The 22,494-nt window shown below is 39.9% G+C and overlaps 1 protein-coding gene and 1 long non-coding RNA gene across 3 annotated transcripts; both read left to right on the top strand.

Annotated features, from left to right (window-relative positions):
- The first annotated feature begins 1,261 nt into the window (after positions 1-1,261).
- Positions 1,262-21,412, top strand: LOC120424014 (broad-complex core protein isoforms 1/2/3/4/5). 2 transcript variants are annotated; one of them, XM_039588028.2, is made up of 4 exons: positions 1,262-1,491; positions 1,607-2,083; positions 13,382-14,296; positions 18,829-19,698. In XM_039588028.2, the coding sequence occupies exons 2-4, from the start codon at positions 1,882-1,884 to the stop codon at positions 19,623-19,625; spliced, it is 1,914 nt and encodes a 637-aa protein (XP_039443962.1). In that variant the 5' UTR covers positions 1,262-1,491; positions 1,607-1,881; the 3' UTR covers positions 19,626-19,698. The 2 variants fall into 2 exon arrangements, with proteins under 2 accessions (XP_039443962.1, XP_039443963.1); XM_039588029.2 differs by lacking the exon at positions 18,829-19,698 and adding an exon at positions 20,346-21,412 and having other exon boundaries at positions 1,267-1,491.
- On the top strand, positions 4,044-10,001 carry LOC120424015 (uncharacterized). The gene is made up of 2 exons (XR_005606302.2): positions 4,044-8,693; positions 8,759-10,001. It is a non-coding gene; the product is annotated as an uncharacterized LOC120424015 (long non-coding RNA).
- Positions 21,413-22,494: the final 1,082 nt, after the last annotated feature.

A 22,494-nucleotide genomic window follows, 5' to 3' on the forward strand; every position in this document is an offset into this window, starting at 1 on the left:
TTTAGATTTTTAGATTTTTAGATTTCTAGATTTTTAGATTTTTAGATTTTTAGATTTTTAGATTTTTAGATTTTTAGATTTTTAGATTTTTAGATTTTTAGATTTTTAGATTTTTAGATTTTTAGATTTTTAGATTTTTAGATTTTTAGATTTTTAGATTTTTAGATTTTTAGATTTTTAGATTTTTAGATTTTTAGATTTTTAGATTTTTAGATTTTTAGATTTTTAGATTTTTAGATTTTTAGATTTTTAGATTTTTAGATTTTTAGATTTTTAGATTTTTAGATTTTTAGATTTTTAGATTTTTAGATTTTTAGATTTTTAGATTTTTAGATTTTTAGATTTTTAGATTTTTAGATTTTTAGATTTTTAGATTTTTAGATTTTTAGATTTTTAGATTTTTAGATTTTTAGATTTTTAGATTTTAGATTTTTAGATTTTTATATTTTTGGGATTTTTAAACTTCAGACCTTAACAAGGATTTTCAGAATTTTGGATTTGAAGATCTTTAGAATTTTAGATTCAAATATTCAACAAGTAAATACTAAAGCATTTTTCATCACCCTTGACTTTGTTTATAAGATCCTAGAGTCCTAAATTATACTCGAAATTATATGTATTTTTGTTCGTGCAACGATAAAATGCATGCCAGAAGACCAGTTGTGATCATTTGTTATCATAAGGCTTTCTAGTCAGAAATTTACCAACACATTCAAAGTATGTTTACATGACAGCTGGACGTTTGTTTGCATCAGGTTTCCTATCTCTTTCTAGCAAAATTTTTTTGTCTAGCGACTTCTAGCTGGTTTATTTGACTGACTGCCCGATATGTCAGCCAACATACTTCGCAGGGCTGTGACAGCTACAGCTCGATCAGTGTTTGCATCAGGACACTGTGACGAGAAGTTCATCATTTTTGAGTTAAGTTATATTTTTTTCACTGGGCCTAGAAAGCCTTATATATTCTAACTATTCATTGTGTTCCTTTTCCGATATAAGTGCTGAAAACTTGATACTAGTATTAGTATTTTTTTTATTTTGAAATAACGTGATTGAAGTTGAAATCATAACAAATTTTTGAAAACTAAACATTAAAAGTTAATTTTCATGGATCATGATTTTTATATGTTTTTATGTGTTCGGTCCGATTAGCGATCGCGATTAGCGAATCCGCTCTGTCTTCGAGCGCAAACCTCCTTCATTCTAGTACTTCCCCTTCCAACACAAACCTCCGCGCTCACTAAACGCACCCCGCCCAAAAGAGACGAATCGAAAACAAAAACCAAACTCCGATTCTGCGTCGCGCTGACGTTTCTGCTCGTGTGTGCGTTTGATTGTTTTTGTTTTTCCTTCTTCCCACCTCGCTTCGTGCGGTGCTTATCATTGCACTTAGCCTGTTTCTTCCCAACAATATCTTGGCCGCTGCTGCTGCTGGGTTGGCCTGGTGGCCGCGGTTCGTTCCCAGCTGGCAAAAAGGATAACCTGAGAGAGGTAAATAAGGCGATGTTACTCATCCTTGCTGTATGTGTGAGGTTTCGAATTACCATATGGCTTAAGTCAGGATCGGCTTATCTTAATAGCTTGGTTGGTTCTCGTCTTCTCGCAGCACTTTTAGAACTGGAGGAACCGACTAAGGACCCGGAGAAATCCGACGCTACTCTCTCCCGCTCTCTCACACTCTTGGACACGATGGTGATAACGACTGATAAGGATTCGTCGGTGCCGAGCAAAATTCCCAACCAGCTTAGCTCACTCACTTAAGTTGCGGGATCAGTCTTGAGCGGTGCCCCGGCGGAAGTGGACGTGAATTGTCAGTCCTTATATTTGTGTGTGCTTGTGTGATAAAAACAGAAGAAGGATTTTTTCATCCTCGAGGGAAAAATGGACGAATTTGCGCTCTGTTGGAACAACTTTGCGGACAATATCGCGAGTGGGTTCCAGAGTCTGTACGACCGGGGCGACCTGGTCGATGTGACCATCGCGTGCGACGGGAAGCTCCTCAAGGCGCACAAGATCGTGCTGGCCATTTGCAGTCCGTACTTTCAGGAAATGTTCCTGGAAAATCCGTGCAAACATCCAATCAGTAAGTAATTTCATGGATTTTTTTCCCTGTTTTTCTTTGGGAGTAAATCTAATTATAATTTGTGTGCGGAACGTGGCAGCGTGGCGCTAATCGATTGATTTTCATGTTATCGACCTTTGTGAATTAAAAATTACATTTCATCGAAAAAACTTCTCTCAAGCCTTAACATAAGTTTAAAATTGAAATAAAATGCGATATCTTGTTGTCCGTAAACCGATATCTACCGGCCAATCTTTAGCCAATTGAATTGCCGGCGTGATAAGCGCGCGCCAAGTGATTAATTTTACCCTCGATTTATCGGTTCAAGATAAAAAAAAACTGTTTTTCAACTCTTGACAAAAAACAATCGTTAAAATTATTTAAAAAAACGTTACTTAATCCACCTTTAGGTGGTTGGTGCCTTCCTCACATTCATAAAGTCAAAATATCAATATTCCCTTAACATGTTTAACAAATCAACTTTATTACTAATTTCTTTTGATAGGGTTCGCAGACCTTCAATTTTTCTGGCTCATCGGCAAGGTCTGATAAAAAAAACCTATCCAACGATAGTTCGCATTTCATTTGAAAGGTCTTTTGATTATCTAACTAACGTTGGGTCGCATGATGGACCCGGACATCATTTTTACTGAAATATCTGAGATCCGGCCACCAAAAAGTGTATAAATAACAGTTAAGTGCTAATAACTTTTGATAGGGTTGTCAGATCCTTGATGTTTTAGGCTCATTTGAAAGGTCTTTTGATTATCTAACTAACGACAGGTCGCATGATGGACCCGGACATCATTTTTACAGAAATATCTGAGATCTGGCCACCAAAAAGTGTATAAATAACAGTTAAGTGCTAATAACTTTTGATAGGGTTGTCAGATCCTTGATGTTTTAGGCTCATTTGAAAGGTCTTTTGATTATCTAACTAACGACAGGTCGCATGATGGACCCGGACATCATTTTTACAGAAATATCTGAGATCTGGCCACCAAAAAGTGTATAAATAACAGCTAAGTGCTAATAACTTTTGATAGGGTTGTCAGATCCTTGATGTTTTAGGCTCATTTGAAAGGTCTTTTGATTATCTAACTAACGACAGGTCGCATGATGGACCCGGACATCATTTTTTTAGAAATATCTGAGATCCGGCCACCAAAAAGTGTATAAATAACAGTTAAGTGCTAATTACTTTTGATAGGGTTATCAGATCCTTGATGTTTTAGGCTCATTTGAAAGATCTTTTGATTATCTAACTAACGACAGGTCGCATGATGGACCCGGACATCATTTTTACAGAAATATCTGAGATCCGGCCACCAAAAAGTGTATAAATAACAGTTAAGTGCTAATAACTTTTGATAGGGTTGTCAGATCCTTGATGTTTTAGGCTCATTTGAAAGGTCTTTCGATTATCTAACTAACGATGGGTCGCATGATGGACCCGGACATCATTTTCGTTGAAATATCTGAGATCCGGCCTCCAAAAAGTGTATAAATAGCACTTAAGTGCTAATAACTTTTGATAGGGTTGTCAGATCTTCAATGTTTTGGGCTCATTGGAATGGTCTTTTAAATACCTTTCTGAAAATGTATAACATGATAGGGTTTCTTGCAAAAACCACCCTTTTTACAATCTTCCGGACATACGCCAAAATCGTTTTTTTAGCATAACTTTTGAAGTACTTTACTAAACTTCATAATTTTCAATAGGGACTCATGGGACCCCAAGACAAATCGAATAAGACCAAAACGGTCCAAATCGGTTAAGCCAGTGCTGAGATAATCGAGTGCATATTTTTTGGTGCACAGACCCACATCCCTACACACACACACACACACAGACATTTGCTCAGAATTTGATTCTGAGTCGATAGGTATACGTGAAGGTGGGTCTACAAGGTCGAATTAAGAAGTTCATTTTCCGAGTGATTTTATAGCCTTTCCTCAGTAAGGTGAGGAAGGCAAAAACTTAAATTTGTAATTTATTTTAAAATAATATTGTTTTAACGGAATTCTTGAATGACCCCTGAAATCTAAAAATATCTAACTGACAGCATAATAAATTAGCGAGACTTGTCAAATTTCCCAGTGAGTAAAATGTCGTGCCGAATTGCGTTGACAATAAAATGCTGTCAGATCCAAAAAGCTTTTCTGGTAAAAGTGATTAATCATTTCAGCTTCGAACTTGTTTTGAATTGAATTGCAGCCACGGTGATTTTTTTTTTTTTTTTGATTTTCATATTCCCGGTTTGGCCCGAGTCCTAAATGTTTTTTTTTTTTTCATTTTAAAAGTATAAAAATGCTTAGAGGGGATTTTAACCATTAGAAGACCACCTAGTAGAGCCGACTAGAATTTTTCACGATTATTCAATATTTTAAGCACTATTTCAAAACCCTTTGTACAAAACAATGAAATCTTTTGAACAATTCTGACTATTTGTTTCATCAGTTATTTGTTCTTGAGCAGAAAAATAGTCATTTGAAAATAAAGTGTTTTTACATGTCCAACCTCTTTTCCTATAGTAGACCCAACCTCTTTTCCTATAGTAGGACCCGGGTCCTTAATATCAAATTTAACCGATATTTGATGTTTTGATGCATGATGTGGGTCTAATGATAGATATAAAGAATAAAACAGGGCATTTGCTAACGTTTCATTGTAAACAAATCATTTTTTAACAGATATGGATTAACGACATAAAAACCTAACTGACTTTTAAACACATTTACTTCCGATTATTTTTAAAGAAAACGGTTCAAAATCCACTGTAAACATAAAAATTATTTTAAAAAAAAGTTACTTTGATGCATTTTTTTCCATATTAATTTCTTAAATAGTTGACCAAAACAATAGATTTGTTGCCTTATGGGAACAAGAAAGAAAACAATGGCATCAATTCCTAATAATTTTCGAGAAAGAAACTTTTCTAGGGAATGGTTTTCGTGGAAATGGTTTTCTGGGGAACGTGACACAATCATAATCTAGTGCAGAAAAAAATCCAATCATAAGAAGTTTGTCGAATTTTGTATTAACATTATGTTTCAGATTTTTAAATAAGGTGTTGTTTAAAATGATTAAATATTAAAACACGTATAAAATCGCATATTCTTCAAGAGTTGAAGCTTTAAATAATTTTATTTCTTCCTCAAGATTGCTAATTTATTGTAGATTTGGGTGAAAATTTGAGCAATCGTGGAAATTCAAAGATTTACAGTTTTTTTCAAGGGCCTATAAGTTATGAGGTTTATTAGGTAATAGAACCTATCCGAAGGAACTCAGGAAAAGATTTTGTTATCCTTTGAAAACGTTTATATTTAATGTATTGAATGAAAAAGAGAGAAAAAATTAAGAAGATTTGTTTTATTGTTGTTGTTTTTGCCTTAATCACTTTTTTTTCAAGGTAAAATGGGAGAAACCCGTTGCAAAATGAACTCAATATGTAGATAAGATTAGTTTTCTAAAAGTTTGCATATGTTTTATGAGCGTAGTGTTTGGGTTCGGGAATGGCGACAATGCTCTTATTTCAATTTCTTACATAGTTTGTTGTTTTTGAGGGGGTCGGGTCAATCGGCAGAAAACCGAACGGCAGAATGCCGAATGGCAGAATGCCAAATGGCAGAAAATCACATAGCAGAAAGGACAAATAGCAGAATAGGTCAAATGGCAGAATATTAAATGGCGGAAAAGGTCAATCAGCAGAAAATTAAAAGGCAGAAAATTAATTGGCAGAATAAGTCAAAGAGCCGAAAAATCAAAAGGCAGAAAAATCAAAAGGCAGAAAAATTAAAAAGCAGAAAAGTTAAATGGCAGAACGTCAATAAGCAGAAAAATTAATTGGCAGAAAATTAATTAGCAGAAAATTAAATGGCAGAAAGTTGATCAGCAGAAAAAATAAATAGCAGAAAATTAAATGGCAGAAAATTAAACGGCAGAATAGTTAGTTGGCAGAATAGTTAAATGGCAGAATAGTCAAATGGCAGAACAGCCAAATGTCAGAATAATCAAATGGCGGAATAATTAATTAGCAGAAGAGTTGAATGGCAGAATAGTTAAATAGCAGAATGTCAAATGGCAGAATAAATAATTCACAGGAGAGTTGAATGGCAGAATAGTCCAATGGCAGAACAGTCAAATGGCAGAATAGTCAAACGGCAGAATAGTCCAATGGCAGAACAGTCAAATGGCAGAATAGTCAAACGGCAGAATAGTCAAATGGCAGAATTCACTTGATTTAATATTAATGGTACGTTCATTTGAAGTGCCGGTGCGGCACTGAGTGCCGCACTCGTCGGTGCCAGTTTTGATTCAATCGAACGTCATTTGTCAGTGTGCGTGGAACTCGCATGAAACTGAAAAAATATCGAGTGCGGCACTAGAGTTTCAGTTCCAAGATGGCAGCGAAACTCGTGCGGAACTAGCACGAGTTTTTCCAAAGAAACACTTTGCTTATATTGTAACTTCAGTGTTTATTCAACATAAACAGTTTATCAAACAGTTCATGCAATAAAAGTAATAATTTTTAATAACTTGTACTGTTTAACATTTAGAGTCTTTTGAATAGGTCCTTTAAACATATGAAACACAATAGCTTATAGGACCTTTTTTTTTAAAAAAAAACTATGAACCGATGGAGGTTATGTTACACATGACCAGTCTGCCCAAGAACTATGCAAGAAGCATGTTGAAATGGTGGCAAATTTTCGATTCGGACAGTGCATGTGTTTAAATGGGGAGAAAGACCGCAATGTAGTACCGCCCCTTTCAAATGTTGCTCCAGCCAGCCCAGTCACGAAATATTCTAGCAGAGCTGGTTCTGCTAAAACCCTGCTGGAACGGTGGAGCATTTCTGCTAGAATGCTGTAAGAATTTCCAGCTTTGTTAGAACTGTGCTAGATCGTCGTAACTGGGAGATTTCTACCACTTGAAGCAGTGTATGCACTTGGTAACAAACCAGTCAAGGAAAATTTCAAATGGGCAACAACAGCAGCGAAAGCAAGCCAGAGATGGTGTAGAAAACCCCCCAAAAATCGCTTCGTTGTTCTGCTCTTCGTAAAAATGTTTTTTGACTCCTTTCCTTTTCGAGCTGCGTACTGGCCCTGTGTCCTAAATAGTTCCTTAGTAACTTTTTAAAATTGCGTAACCATTAATGTAAACAAACAGTCTATCCCACTTGCTCTGGTGACAGTTATCGTTGTGTAAAAGTGAGATAGATAGCTTCACAGCAACTGCACAGAAAGTTTAACTCCATGTTAAGATTTGACAGCTCGATAGAGATATCCACGCGCGAGAGTGTATTAGTTCGTAACAAAATGACACGCATACATAGGCAAATCGAGTAGAATGATTCGTCTGTCAAAATCAGCTGTGGTGGTGCACGTGGTAAACAGCTGGTTTTTACAGGCGATTGATCTACTCGAAAATAGTATAAACAAAATCTAAGCTATCTAAGCCCGATCTCACGCACACTTTGTTTTTGCTGGCGGGTACAAATTTAAACCTAAAAACCCTTCGTGTTCAAACACGCAATACATGCGCACGTAGATAACTCTATCTCACTCTTACACAACGATAACTGTCACCAGAGCAAGTGGGATAGACTGTTTGTTTACATTAATGGTTACGCAATTTTAAAAAGTTACTAAGGAACTATTTAGGACACAGGGCCAGTACGCAGCAAAGGAGTCAAAAAATATTTTTACGAACAGCAGAACAACGAAGCGATTTTTTGGGGGGTTTTCTACACCATCTCTGGCTTGCTTTCGCTGCTGTTGTTGCCCATTTGAAATTTTCCTTGACTGGTTTGTTACCAAGTGCATACACTGCTTCAAGTGGTAGAAATCTCCCAGTTACGACGATTACAGCATTCTAGCAGAAATGCTCCACCGTTCTAGCAGGGTTTTAGCAGAACCAGCTCTGCTAGAATATTTCGTGACGGGGCTGGCTGGAGCAACATTCGAAAGGGGCGGTACTACATTGCGATCTTTCTCCCCATTTAAACACATGCACTGTCCGAATCGAAAATTTGCCACCATTTCAACATGCTTCTTGCATAGTTCTTGGGCAGACTGGTCATGTGTAACATAACCTCCATCGGTTCATAGTTTTTTTTTTAAAAAAAAAGGTCTGTTCGGCCAGGGGCCGACTTTGAATTCCCTACGTTGTGTTTTACTTGTCCAGGCGCGTAGAATCTTCCAAATTGATTGAAATAAAACAACTAGTTTGTGGTGACTCGGTCTCGGACGGTGGTCAGCGCGCGAAGAGGCAGAATAATAGTTTATTGTTCTCGATGCGGGTACAGAAGTAAACATTCAGGGGACGGACACAAATACCATAGACTAATTAAAGACTAAACACTCCGAAAATTTTTTTTTAAAAAGGTATGACTCATAAGCTGTGAACCGCGAGTACCACGTTGAACCACACATCGGCTCGCCCCTCGTATGACAGAACGACCTGGCAGCGCTGGTTTTTTCGATTTCGTTTTGTGCTGATTTACGCGCGCATCTTGTTTGTTTTTGTTTTGCTTAGCGATCAAGGCAGGCTGCAAATGAGTCAATCAGCTGTGCAGGGATTTTTGTTTGGCGCAACGAGCGAAATTGACTGGTGTTTGGTTTTACGGTAATGTTTAGCTTTTAAAATAAATGCTTATTTTATCAGTTTATCATTGGTGTTCTCTTTTCCAGATGATTGCTGTTTGTCATCATTCCTCGTAAGCAAAATCTGTTCAATACGAACACCTCGATCGTCCGCGACCTTGCCGCCGGATGATTTGATCATCTCGAATCTAGACAACGATGGTAACGATTGCCTGCGACACTCTACAAAAGGCCGGATTTTTGGAACCGAAGTGCGCGTTTGGCATTTCCATGCTGTACATTGTCCGTCCCAACACGTTCATCGGTGAGGGTGTCGACTTCGGCGGGTCAACATTCCGGTCATCGGAGGCCACTCCGGCCAGACCATTATCCCAGTGAGCTTCCCCAGGACAAGATTGCCACCCTGGCGGTACGCATTCAGGAGGTCCTCAAGACCAAGACCGGTGCCGGTGCGGACACTCTCACGACGGCCTACGCCGAAGCCCGTTTTGCTCTCGCTATGGCCCATGCCATGAACGGCAAAAAGAACGTGATTGAGTGCGCGTTCGTCCGCTCGTCACTTACTTCTCCACGCTGCTGCTGCTGGTCAAGAACGTTCTCGAGAAGAACCTTGGTCTGCCCAAGGTGAACGCCTACGGACAGGAGCTGCTGAAGAAGGACATATCGGAGCTGAAGAAAAACATCCGGAAGGGCGAGGAATTTGTCAAGAACTATGTGAACAAAAAAAAAAGTGAATTTCGATCATGTTGAAAAAGTTGTCACCGTTGTAACCAACCATTGAAAATAAACTTTCAAGTGCATGATAAAAAATATCGTCGTTTTTGTTTTCTTTGTATTTACCAAAGTAAAAGAAGGAATTTTTCCCCATGACCCATGAGGATTCTTGAACTTAGCGACTTCGGTGGGTCTCAGTTCCGGGACGAAGTGGGCTTCCTTTTTGGGGGCTCCCTCTAAGTGGAACAAACTGTGCTGACCTCCGCGTACAGTTCGCCTATATAGGTGACGGAGAAGGAGGTGCACTAAGCGGTCGTACGGATTGTCGGTGAAACTGGTTCGGGGACAAATTTTTGTTTGACGACGTTATCGCTGGGGTTCGGAATGCCAAGTTGACGGTTCAGGGCAAAGAACTTGGCTGATTTGAGGTTTTTGAAGTAGGTGCACATTCTTGCCTTTCAGTGTGACAATTCCGGGTTGGAGGAGGACGGTTTTCTTCAGCTGAAGCCGGACGGCGGTATTAACCGGAGGTGGCCCGCGCCGGTTTTGCTTGGCAAACCCGACGGTGATCACGTGGATCGTTTTTGGGAAGAAGACGATTAACATCCCACAATGATCTCGATCGAGAGCCGCTTCTTGTCTAGAACCGACCACTCTCGGGATTTCACTCGGGATCCCCTCCTCATCCGGAACCTGGCCCATCGTCCTCATCCGGATCCTGGTTCCGTCTAATTCAAACCAAAAACATAAACAATAACATTGCGCGAAATGTCATGTCAAAGTCAGAGCTGCCAGTTGTTGACATTTCGATCTGTCATGTTTGACAGTGAACCGGCCGTGCCGAGGGGTCATAAAAAGGTTGAGTCATGGTTCAGAGCCCACTGAGTAGTCTTTTATTAGTCTATGCAAATACCGTCTTGCACGAACATACTCCCGGACCAAAACGAACGTTTTTAATAAGTAAACTAAGCACTGACTAAATTCCTTATGCTAATATCACAGTACAGGTTCAGCTACGTCGTTTATGGTTGTCCTCTTCGCGGTGCTCTTCGCTGGTCGTCGTGGTGGTTGAAGAATGGAACATCGGGGAACCTTCTGCATCGCACAAGCTCTTCGGTTGACGTCCGGCCCGTCGGCTACGATTGCGGCGGGAACCATCCGGGACGTCGAGAAGTGTTGCAGAAGGGGTCCTCCCTCAGCCACGGCACTCGCTCTTCCGTTGACGATCGGGTTGCTGTCGATGTGTGCAGCTGAGACTACCCGGAACGTCGGGAAGTGCCTTTGAGGACGCCATTTTGTCGATGTCCACTGATTCCACGGCTCACCTGGATTGCGGATTCCTCAGAATCGTTTCCGTCATGGCACCAATGTTCGGCCAGGGGCCGACTTTGAATTCCCTACGTTGTGTTTTACTTGTCCAGGCGCGTGGAAGATTCTGATTGAATTGATTGAAATAAAACAACTAGTTTGTGGTGACTGCCGAGCCAACCGTCTCGGACGGTGGTCAGCGCGCGAAGAGGCAGAATAATAGTTTATTGTTCTCGATGCGGGTACAGAAGTAAACATTCAGGGGACGGACACAAAAACCGTCTTGCACGAACAAGGTCCTATAAGCTATTGTGTTTCATATGTTTAAAGGACCTATTCAAAAGACTCTAAATGTTAAACAGTACAAGTTATTAAAAATTATTACTTTTATTGCATGAACTGTTTGATAAACTGTTTATGTTGAATAAACACTGAAGTTACAATATAAGCAAAGTGTTTCTTTGGAAAAACTCGTGCTAGTTCCGCACGAGTTTCGCTGCCATCTTGGAACTGAAACTCTAGTGCCGCACTCGATATTTTTTCAGTTTCATGCGAGTTCCACGCACACTGACAAATGACGTTCGATTGAATCAAAACTGGCACCGACGAGTGCGGCACTCAGTGCCGCACCGGCACTTCAAATGAACGTACTATTAATATTAAATCAAGTGAATTCTGCCATTTGACTATTCTGCCGTTTGACTATTCTGCCATTTGACTGTTCTGCCATTGGACTATTCTGCCGTTTGACTATTCTGCCATTTTACTGTTCTGCCATTGGACTATTCTGCCATTCAACTCTCCTGTGAATTATTTATTCTGCCATTTGACATTCTGCTATTTAACTATTCTGCCATTCAACTCTTCTGCTAATTAATTATTCCGCCATTTGATTATTCTGCCATTTGGCTGTTCTGCCATTTGACTATTCTGCCATATAACTATTCTGCCAACTAACTATTCTGCCGTTTAATTTTCTGCCATTTAATTTTCTGCTATTTATTTTTTCTGCTGATCAACTTTCTGCCATTTAATTTTCTGCTAATTAATTTTCTGCCAATTAATTTTTCTGCTTATTAACGTTCTGCCATTTAACTTTTCTGCTTTTTAATTTTTCTGCCTTTTGATTTTTCTGCCATTTGATTTTTCGGCTTCTTAATTTTCTGCTCATTGACCCTTTCTGCCGATTGACCTTTTCTGCCATATTATATTCTGCCATTTGACCTTTTCTGCCATTTATCATTCGGCCATTTATTTTTCTGCCGATTGAAATTTCTGCCATTTGGCATTCTGCCATTCGGCATTCTGCCGTTCGGTTTTCTGCCGATTGACCAGACCCCGTTTTTGAGTGGTCCAGAACTTAATTTCTTATAACTTCTATATCAAATTAAACTGTTAATTGTAAACAAAAATAAAATTATGTTTCAATCCCATTCGAAAATATATTCAGAACATAATTTCCCTTCTTCCTAAAATACCATCGTTTGAGATTGTAAAAGACAATCAACCTAGATGAGATTAACACCCAGGCGCATGCTTGTCGATACTCAAAATTCAAGCTGATAGCACTGTTACAACAACCTTCTTCTCAGTGACTCATACATTTCTCGGTGGCCAAATTATAGCAGATATAGTTATCTCAACGCAGCGGAGCAGGAAAAGTTCAAGATGAATTCCAACACAACACAAAGTATACGGTGTCGTTTGTCACACAAAAAGTGCTCTCTTCGACAGGGGTTTAACTCATTTCCGATATCGCCACTAGAGTCGAGCAAGTAGATAAAACCAATAATTCCAACCAACCTACTTGAAGTGGGAACGATAGATAGGGCCGAAGAAAAAGATACGGTTGTCTACAGAGAGAGGAGCAGGTAGTTGGACAAGTGGTAAATAACCGAGCACTGTTGTCGAACACGATGTCGAAGTCTTTATCGCGTACTCTTGTTTTCAGTTGTTCAGATAAATTACGTTCGGTGTGGAAATATCGTCGTGACAATCGTTTGACAACTCTCTGGTTTACCCAAATCGTTTCGCATTCTCAGATTCCCGCGCGCGCGTTTATCTAATCACGTCACTTATCGGCTCGATACTCGAGTATTGTACGACCGATATCGAGAGCACGGCTCAATTTCACCGAACCTCAAACACGCATTTACGACACCCAAGTGTGGGGCGCGCGCTCCTTTGGCACCTATACGTTACCATTGATCATGATGGAACCGGACCGATAAATATGTCTCTAAACGATAATAATTCGGGTGGGCTATTGTTAATTGTACCTTGTCGAAACGGACGCGAGGTCTGTTATCTCAGCTTGTGGGCGCGCACTCGATAGCTGGCCACGTGGTCACACCTCGAAACATGGGCGGGGTTTTCTTAACATTTTAAACAGAAGTTTGGAGTTTGATTTAAACAAAAATCTCATTTATATGATTTTTGTTCATTGACTTGTTTTAAAACTTTTTTACTTCTGAACTTTAACGATTTTTTTACGGGGTTGTTTGACGTGACAGTACAGAAATGCTGTCAGTTTATGATGTAACCCTATTAAAGATCCTGTGGTGTACCTCGATTTTTTTTTTTCAAAATTTATTTTTTTGTAATTTTCACACAAATCTGGAGTCAGCCCTACATTTTGTCAATTTCAGGTGACGAATATATAATCGATTGTCTTTTTTTTAATTCCAGTCGTCCTCAAGGATGTGTCCCTAAATGTGATGCAAGAGCTGCTCCAGTTCATGTACCAAGGCGAGGTCAACGTAAAACATTCCGAGCTGCAAAGCTTCATGAAGATCGCCGAAACGTTACAAATCAAAGGCCTGACCGCCTCCCATCGCAATGACCGCAACTCCTCCGCAGCGCCTTCGCCGGCCACTAACCTTCACCAGCCCCAGCCAGCTCACAGCAGTAACAACGGCTTGGGACGTCCTTCAACAAGCCAGCTGGACCCGTCCAAGCTAAACTCATATCTTGCCGCGGCCGCCAAAGAAAGCCTCAAACGAGCGGCCGAATTCCCACCCTCCTCCGACCAATACCCCATCCACTACCCGAAAAAGCCCCTCAAACGCTCCACCGACAGCATCGACCAGGAGAGCAACTCCGACTGCATGGACCAGCTCAGTTCAGACGAGGTTTTCATCCCGACTTCCCCCCAAGTCTCGATGATCGAGCCGCAGGCTCCTTCAGCGGCCGGATCAACCCCCTCCCGTCAATTTGACCTGTCCTCCGTCAAACGAGAGCACACCAACGACTCGAGCTGCTCGCCCCAGCACCACCACAACCTCCAGCAAAGTCCAACGAATCTGGCCACGTCGGCGGCCGCAATGGGCGCTTCCGCCGCAGCCGCCGCCGCCAGCATGAAGCTGGGCTTTTCCAGCACGCCAACGCACCACCACGGTCATTCGACGGGAATCCACCCGATGTTTGGGGCGTTCGATCCGAGCGGGGCCAGTTTCAGCGGGATCGCGAGCAGTTTGGCGTCGATAAGCGGGGCGACGGCGGCGGCGGCAGGGAGCGGTGTGAAGCTGGACTACTCCAACTCGGATTACTCGCAGGATTTTGGCAAGGGTGGAGTTCCGCCCGGGCACATGGACATTCCGGCAGGTGAGTTGGACTCGATTTGATTTGAATTTTAAAGCACCTTTTGTAGGCCAGTAGATCTTTTAGTTGCACAATTTTCGGTTTTTGTTCACAATTTGACGCTTTTTCATATTTATAATTTGCTATTTTTATGTAGATCCAGCCTTTCCGAATCTAGATCAAATAACAATTTCAAATAACTTCGACTTAATTTTAAATTTAAGCCAATTTTCAAAGACCCGACAAAATCTCGTTAGATTTGTCCGACTTCGGATTAATGTATGTCTGAAATTGATGGTTAAACCTGACAGCATTTCAAAAAAGTCTTGTGACAATATTTTCCATGTTTTGTTGTTTAGAGACTGACAGCATATCTCGAAGAATTCCTTTTTCATTGTACGAAACTTCGAAGAATTGTCAAATTTTCTTTATACCGTAAACTGGGGTCAATCGGGACACATGGGGCGAATTGGGACAGCAGTTTTAACTAAGTTGGAGCACAATATTTTGATTTTTCTGGTTGGTTTCGGTTAGACTCAGGCCAACAAAATGTGCTGTCCCTATTCAGACTGTAGTCCCGATTCACCCCAGATTACGGTACCCTTAAAATTACTGAATTTCTCAAAAAAAAACAAACATTGTTAAAGTTGCCCGACATCAGTTTGATGTCGGCCCATCGTAACTGACAGCATTGCAAATGTATAGCGATTCAATCTGCAGCAGTTTTTTTTTCTGGTCAGATTAGAACTTTTTCAAATAAATAGAAACCGACAGCATTTTGAATAACTGTTTTTAATCTTTAATAAATTGACTAAATATACAAAGTCGATTTGTGAATTCGAATTTCGCTACTTCGAATGTCCGCCAATTCGAATATTCGCTGATTAGAACATATTCGAACTAAAAAGCACTCGACCGTCAAAAAGAGTTGTCAAACTGATGTTGACAGCTGTCGGTCGTTCCAATTGGTTCTTAAAATTAAGCTTAAATTTGTGATATTATAAATAATAAAGCTTATTTTTCTGAGCACAATGACATTTTGTGCAACCGCAATAGATTTGAAATGGATTTTTAAATCAATTTAAGAAAACAACTTCGCAAATTTGACTTTAAATTTACAGAATAGCAAAAAAAAAAACTCCTGTGACATTCGATTTTTTTCTTGACAATTTTTTGCTTGATTTGCTATTTTAAAAATTGACAGCATTTCCAAGATATGATTTGAAAACTCCATCAAAATCCAGGAAATGACCTTCGGAGAAAATCTTTATTTTTATCCTTAAAACTGACGAATTTCTAAAAAAAACTTCCCAAAAATTCATAAAGTTGCTCCACATTAGTTCGATGTCTGCCTGGCGACGTTGAATAAAACTGACAGCATTGAAAAAGTGATGCAGAATAGCTTGGAATTGAAGTTGTCGCATTGCAATAAATATTTTTAAACGTGCTGCATCTTTGAATATTGACAGCATTTTTTGTGAAAATATATAGCCTTATTTTTTGATAAATTATCATGAAGAATGTTTTGGTATATTCCGCCTACTTAGACTTAAAATTCGGATATTTGTCTCTGCTTAATTTCTCTAAAAATACCTAAGCTTTTTTTGAAAACCGTCATTTTTTTTATTTGCTTGACATCAGCCCGATGTCAGCCTGGAGTCGACTGACAGCATTGCAAAAGTGTTGTGAAATGTGTCGCGATACCATTTGTAGCAATGCTTTTTCTGGAAAATTTAAACATGTTTCGCTTTTTTAAGCAGACGGTATGTTTTGATAGAACATTTCTTAATGTTTGGGAATTTTCATTGTCACTTTTACTTTTTTCATTAAACTTTAAGATTAGATTAGAAAAGATTAGATAATCAAGATGTATACAAAATACACTGATTCAACTAATGGCTTAAAATAATCAAACGTTCCAGAAAATCGTAAAAAAAAATTATTAAGTTGCTCGATATTGGTGCGGTGTCAGGTTGGTATCGGTGATAAAACTGACAGAAATGTTTAAGTATTTTACGATAAACATTTTAAATGTGCTTTATTTTTCAAGCAGTATTTTGACATTTTTGGCTATCTTGGAAACTGGCTTCTTATTTATTTTAAATTACTGAAATTCAAAAAAACTACAAAATGTTAAAGTTGTTCGACATCGTTTCGTTACCATGCTGAGGATAAGGATTTCATTAACATGCTGAGGATAAGAACAATAATAAGCATTGCAAATAATTAGTTTTTGAAAACTGACAGCATTTTTAATTTTGTTGAACCCATTTTGTCATTTTCCAACTTGTAATAAAATCAAAACTTCATGAAAGCATAAAAAAAAATTAAGACAAAATGCGCTACAAAATTTTGTAAAATTGACAATAATGTAACCAAGAATTGTCACTTCTCGCGAGTTCCTCCAACTGGATGATAACTCCTTCGCGGTGACCTCAATGCAAGCTACCAACCGGACAAGTGGAGTCGCGTTTCGAAAATTAACAAGAAAAAAAAATACAAAATGATAAGCTGATTAGGACAACATCTCCGCGCAAGACACTATGAAGGCACATTCTCCTCTCCTGCGAGATATTCGGAGCGCGTCTCTCCGATCGTCGGCTGGCAATATCGCTCGCGAAGCTTTGTTTCCTCCACACATTTCTCCGCGCTGACCTCTGTCGGAGACCTTTTCCAGCGGCTGATGCCCGGCCGATCGCGCCTATATTATGATATTGAGGCAAAAGTGGCTCAATAATAAACATGTTAGAAAAACAACAACTTTTCCGAAGCAAGCGAGTGCGCGGTAAACACAGTCGCTGGAGCATGCACCGAGCAAGTGTCCCGATAGTCTCTTCGATGGAGACTTTGGCAGCGGAGATGAATCAGGAGAGTGTATAGATGAGACGAAGATGTGCTGCTGTGCAGAGCAAACACGAGGATCGCGTTATCGGTTGGAAATTAGAGGGTAAAAACTGTGTAAACTGATGTATTAAACACGGCTCGAACGCGGCTCTCGGAGATGACGAGACTTGGAGATGTGCCACTGGTTGTTATCAATAAAATGCGAGTTTAGCTTTTCGAGAACTGTTTGTGTGATCTTACTGGCGGCGCTGTCGTGATGGGGATGAAGCGAACCCAAGAGAGGACAAAGTTCAGATAATTGGAGCGTGACGAAGACGACGGCTGGAAATGACTGGGTTTATCAATGCTTATCGATTGTTTGAACCATAAATCTCTAAGCCGCTGGAAGATGTGTGTGGCGAAGGGAACTTAAGACAACTGTTGGATGAGATTAGAGCAGTGCCCAAGATATGGGAGATATGTACTTTGAATGGAAGGTTGCCCAACATTCATTTTTAACGGATTTACGACAAAAACACCAATTTATAGAAATACCGACAAAAAAAACTTAAACACGCCCGACATTGGTGCGATATTGGTCCGATATCCGATTGATACAATCAAAATCGTGAAATGCATCGAGATGCGGTTCGTCCGACAAATTTCTATCAGGGTTGCCTTTGAAAATTGACAGTATTTTAGAAATGTCAAACGGATCACCCCAGTAAGAAAAATCGATACCGAAAAATTTCGATTTTTGTCTGACAATTTTCCTTAGAGTTTCATCGGAAACTGACAGCATTACTGAAAAGTCAAACCGATTTACCCAGTCGAGAAAAAAGTCGGTCTGGTTGACGATTCCCGTTGAAATTCAGCTGGAATTTTCAAGATGTCACACTCCAGCATACTTCAATCTTCTGATTAACTCGAAGTGAATTTCATAACCAATTCCCGATAGGACCAGTCAAATGCTCGTCTCACCGTATCTAGCCGAAAAAAAACTAGATCACGCGCGTCGTGACCCTATTTCCGCGCTCGATGACTTAGAATTAAACAATTCTCTTATCACAAAAAAAAGTCAAACCATTAATTCTCTTCGAGAAGTCGCTTCTTCTCGTACTTTTTTTTTCGGTTTATTTCACGGATTGACGACCATGACGCAGGGGATTTTCGGTTTTTAATTTTTCGGCTGATAAAACCCACATGATCTCACAGCCTCAGATGTCATCCGAGTCATGCTTTCGGGCGATGATCACCCCGCTCCGGAACGCGCGCTTAAGGTTATTATCTCACACACTGTGTAGAGGTTATGTTTTCTTGGCTCGCGAGCTGTTTGTAATTTTTTCTGTGCGCGATAGATAATGTCGCTGGACGGGAGCGATGAAGAAGAAGAGGAAGAAGTGTGCGATTGGCTGTAACGACTTGACGATTGCCGCGACTTATCGCGTTCGAGGTTTATCGGGGAAAGTCTTAAGGTTTATCCTTTATCGCCCACTTATCGGTGATGGACGTGTCTTTATAGACACTTGTTGTTGTTCAGTGGCCCGCGCGGGATAGAGATAAGTCGGTTAACGACAGGTTAAGGCGATTTCTGCGGCTCTCTTATCTTTTTCTGTTTTAATTTTGGTTCTTGGTTTCTTTAGTTGGCTTTACACCTAACCTAGTTGTTTGGCACGTGTTTCTGTTGACGTTTCTAGCAGTGTTGCCAGCTAACGTGGCTTTTAATCCAACAGGTCCGAGCATCACGATGCTTTCGTCCACATCACTGTTGCACCACAATTGTATATTTAACCGGAACAATACGGTGGCGACCCAGCAGGGTCTCAAGACGTACTGGCTGTGCAAGTCGTATCGCGTTTCGATGTGCCGGGCGCGGTGTATCACGCACCACGGCCAGGTCATCTCATCCACCGGAGTTCACAACCATCCGCCACATATGAAAGGGCCCCACGAATTTTCGCAGCAACCTCAGGCGGTTCCTCCGGTGCCACCGCCACCTCCCGCTCCGCCAATGACTTCCGGAAACCACCATCACGGACCCCAAAATCATCCGCTGCATCCGGAACAACAACCCCATCTAAACCATCCTCCTCCTCCTCAAATTCCACCAGCCATGGTTACTTCCAACGGAACCTATGACCACCACGATCGAATGCCTCCTCCTCCAAACCACCAACATTACCAACCGGGCCCGATGGGACCCCCTCACGATCTCAACCAGTACCCACAGCATCACTACCCCATGCAAGACCACTACCAGCCCTATCCGCAAGTTCCCGCAATGGTTCCGCCTCCTCCACCTCACCAGATGACCCAAAATGGTGCCCCTGACGTGCCCTCGGAAGTTCCGGACGTCAAACTGATCCAGCTCCAACCGGTTCCGCCGATGGACAGCCTCGGTCGAAGTGTTGCCAGTGCCATTGGCGTCGTGGAATCGACAACTGACAGCATACTACTTCCACCGCCACCGCAACCGCCGAGCGCTGCGCCGGCACCCGATCTGCAGCTCAAAACCGAGCAAATCTCCTAAAGTTCCGCCATTTTGTACTTAGTGACACCAGTGTGATACCGAAATTGTGAATAAAAGCTGATATTCTGAAAGATTTACTGGCCTTTCCTCTCTTTAGTTTAGGTTTGACTACGGACCTGGTAAGAAAAGTGGTCAAGAAGGTTTGAGCTTGTTTTCTCGATTCCTCTCAAGAAAAACTGAATTTTTAAATTATCAAATTCTTAAGTAATAAAATTTTCAAATAATTTAAAAAATTCTAAACTAAAAAAAAATCTTAAATTATGAAACCCTGAGATTTGCTAGACAAATTTCTATCAAGGTACTTTTGGAAATTGACAGAAAAAAAAAATTAAATTTTAGATTAAATTTTCAAAACAACCTATCCCTCATGGGTTTCCTATGCAGATAGGGCCTTTTGAAAATTTAATCGAGAATTCTTAAATTATGAAATCCTGAGATTTGCTAGACAAATTTCTATCAGGGTACTTTTGGAAATTGACAGCATTTAAGAAATGTCAAACGATCAACCCAATAAGAAAATCGTGATCTAAGGAACTGATAAAATTGCGATTTTCGATACATAATTTCAAATCAAACAAACATTGAAAACTGACAGCATTTTAAATCAAAAATTCTACTTCTTTTTTATATGAAGGCGTTTCTTATCAGGTACTAGCCTTAAACGGTCCGTAATGGCAATGCTGTCAAAAGTTCTAACCTCAAACCCTTCCTCCTCCGCAGTGGCCCCCGGTGAAAAGTGGTTCCAGGGTCGGCTCCAGTTCATGCTGAGCCAGCGCGGCAAGCCGCTGCTCGTGCACGACGGCCACTCGTTCGGCATCCAGTACATCCGGAAGGACAAAAAGTACTGGCAGTGCAACCTGTCGCGGAAGTACAACTGCAAGGCGCGCGTCACCACCACCGACACCGGCGACATTATTGTCACGAACAACGAGCACTGCCACACGGAGATCCGGCAGCACCTGCGCAAGGACTACAAATCGATGAAGCAGCTGAACGCGAGTTTGGCAGCACTGCGCGCCCGCCAGGATGCTGTCAGTTTGGCGGGGCTGGGTACGGGCGTGGCCGGTAGCGTGGAAACTTCGCTGAACAACAATTCGCTCAATATTTGCAATAATAATAATAATAACAACGGTAACAACGGGTTGGGACTGGGACAGGAGCAGGAAACGAGCCTCAACTTGTCCACGACGTCGAACTGGCAGCTCAAGAAGGAACCGACGCAGGGCAATGAGTAGATCAGTAGTGTTGAAAATTTTACTCAGAGACACTTTCTTTTAATATTCCACTGCTAGCTTTTTTTTACAACTTTAGCATTTAAGAGACATTATTTGTTACCAAAAAGCAACTATGATAGGATTAGGTACCTGAACTCAAGCTCAAATTTTGAGCGCCGAGAGGTGAAGCTAACATGACCAAAGCTGTACTTAGGGACGTTTTCTCTAGAGTTTTATGTTTCAATCTTTGTTTTGATTTTAGAAAGGATAAATATATTACAAAATACGCAAAGCCATAATACTGTACCGGTTGTTCCTAAATTGAGGAGATTTTTTATGTACGTGTTATTCCTAACTGATATTCATTCCAATTTACCAAAAGCAATACCATCAATTAACGATAAGAAGTTATGTTTTAATTTAGTCATAATAAAATGAACTAAGAGGACGAGATGTTACTTGTTTAAAAAAATCGGCAGCAGCTTTTAATCATGTTTCATTAAAGGATTTTTTATGTTTGTTTTGTGTTTACATAGATGTTTCGTAATTAATAAAAAGTACCGTTAATTTGGATTCAATTGTTTTTTAATTATTTAAAGATAACTAAATTCCGCCCAATCGGAGTGCAACTAATATCACTAAATCAGAGACAATATTGTCTATTAACAACAAAAAACTATAAATGTCCAAGCCGCTGAGAGATGCGAGTAGGAAAATAACTATGCAAGATGAGAGACATTCATTTGAGTTGCCCTACATATATTTTTTTTTTCAAACTAAAATCGTCTAAAATAACATTTTGAAACTACATCGACCAACAATTACAAAGTTGCCCGATATCGGAGCGATGGTGTTAATCGTTCGGCAAATTTTGAACTGTCAGGGTACTTTTGAAAACTGACAGCATTTTGTTAAAGCAAACGAGTCAACCCGGTATGAAATTTCACCATTAAAAACTGCCGTGATAAATTTTTACAAATTAAAGAATTTTAAAATTCTATATTTCTATAATCTTTAAGGATTTTTTCACGGTACACGATCTGTTTTCGATTATTACAAGTCCTCGTCAAATTTTTACTTCGAAAAATCGAATCACACTTTTATTTGTATTTTTAACGAAATAAGGTAAATGAATCGATTATCTAAAGTTTCTATTAAAACCTAAAACCTAGTTGTAGTTTTGGATCGAGTTTTGGATGGTTTTTATTTTGAAAAAATCATTTTTTAACTCAAAACTTAAACTGTACAGTAAATTTTCAAAGCAACCTATGAGTAATAATTTTTAAACTCGTTTGCTTTTTTAGTATTTCTTTACTTTAATAATTTTATTTTAATTTTTAGAATATTCATTGTTCATGTAATTTTGACGTATAAAAAGGTTTATTGACAAATAATTAAAATTACATTGAGCAATCATGCGCCTCCTTTCATGTTATTTTAGATGGGAAAACGTTGTTTTTTCTGAAAAACGCTATTTTCACCGATAGAATCTTTTGCTTCCGCCATACCGTGCAGTCAACATGTTTTGCGCCTTTTTTGAATGGTGCTTCATTTTTAGGACAAATTGGGTCCTAAAATGAAGCTTAGATTGCTGATACAGAGAAACTTCTTTTTACGTGGTGGCGTTACGCTTTTTGTTTAGTCGATTTCTCTTA

Source organism: Culex pipiens, chromosome 1 (genome assembly GCF_016801865.2).
Source record: "Culex pipiens pallens isolate TS chromosome 1, TS_CPP_V2, whole genome shotgun sequence".
NCBI classification, from domain to species: domain Eukaryota; kingdom Metazoa; phylum Arthropoda; class Insecta; order Diptera; family Culicidae; genus Culex; species Culex pipiens.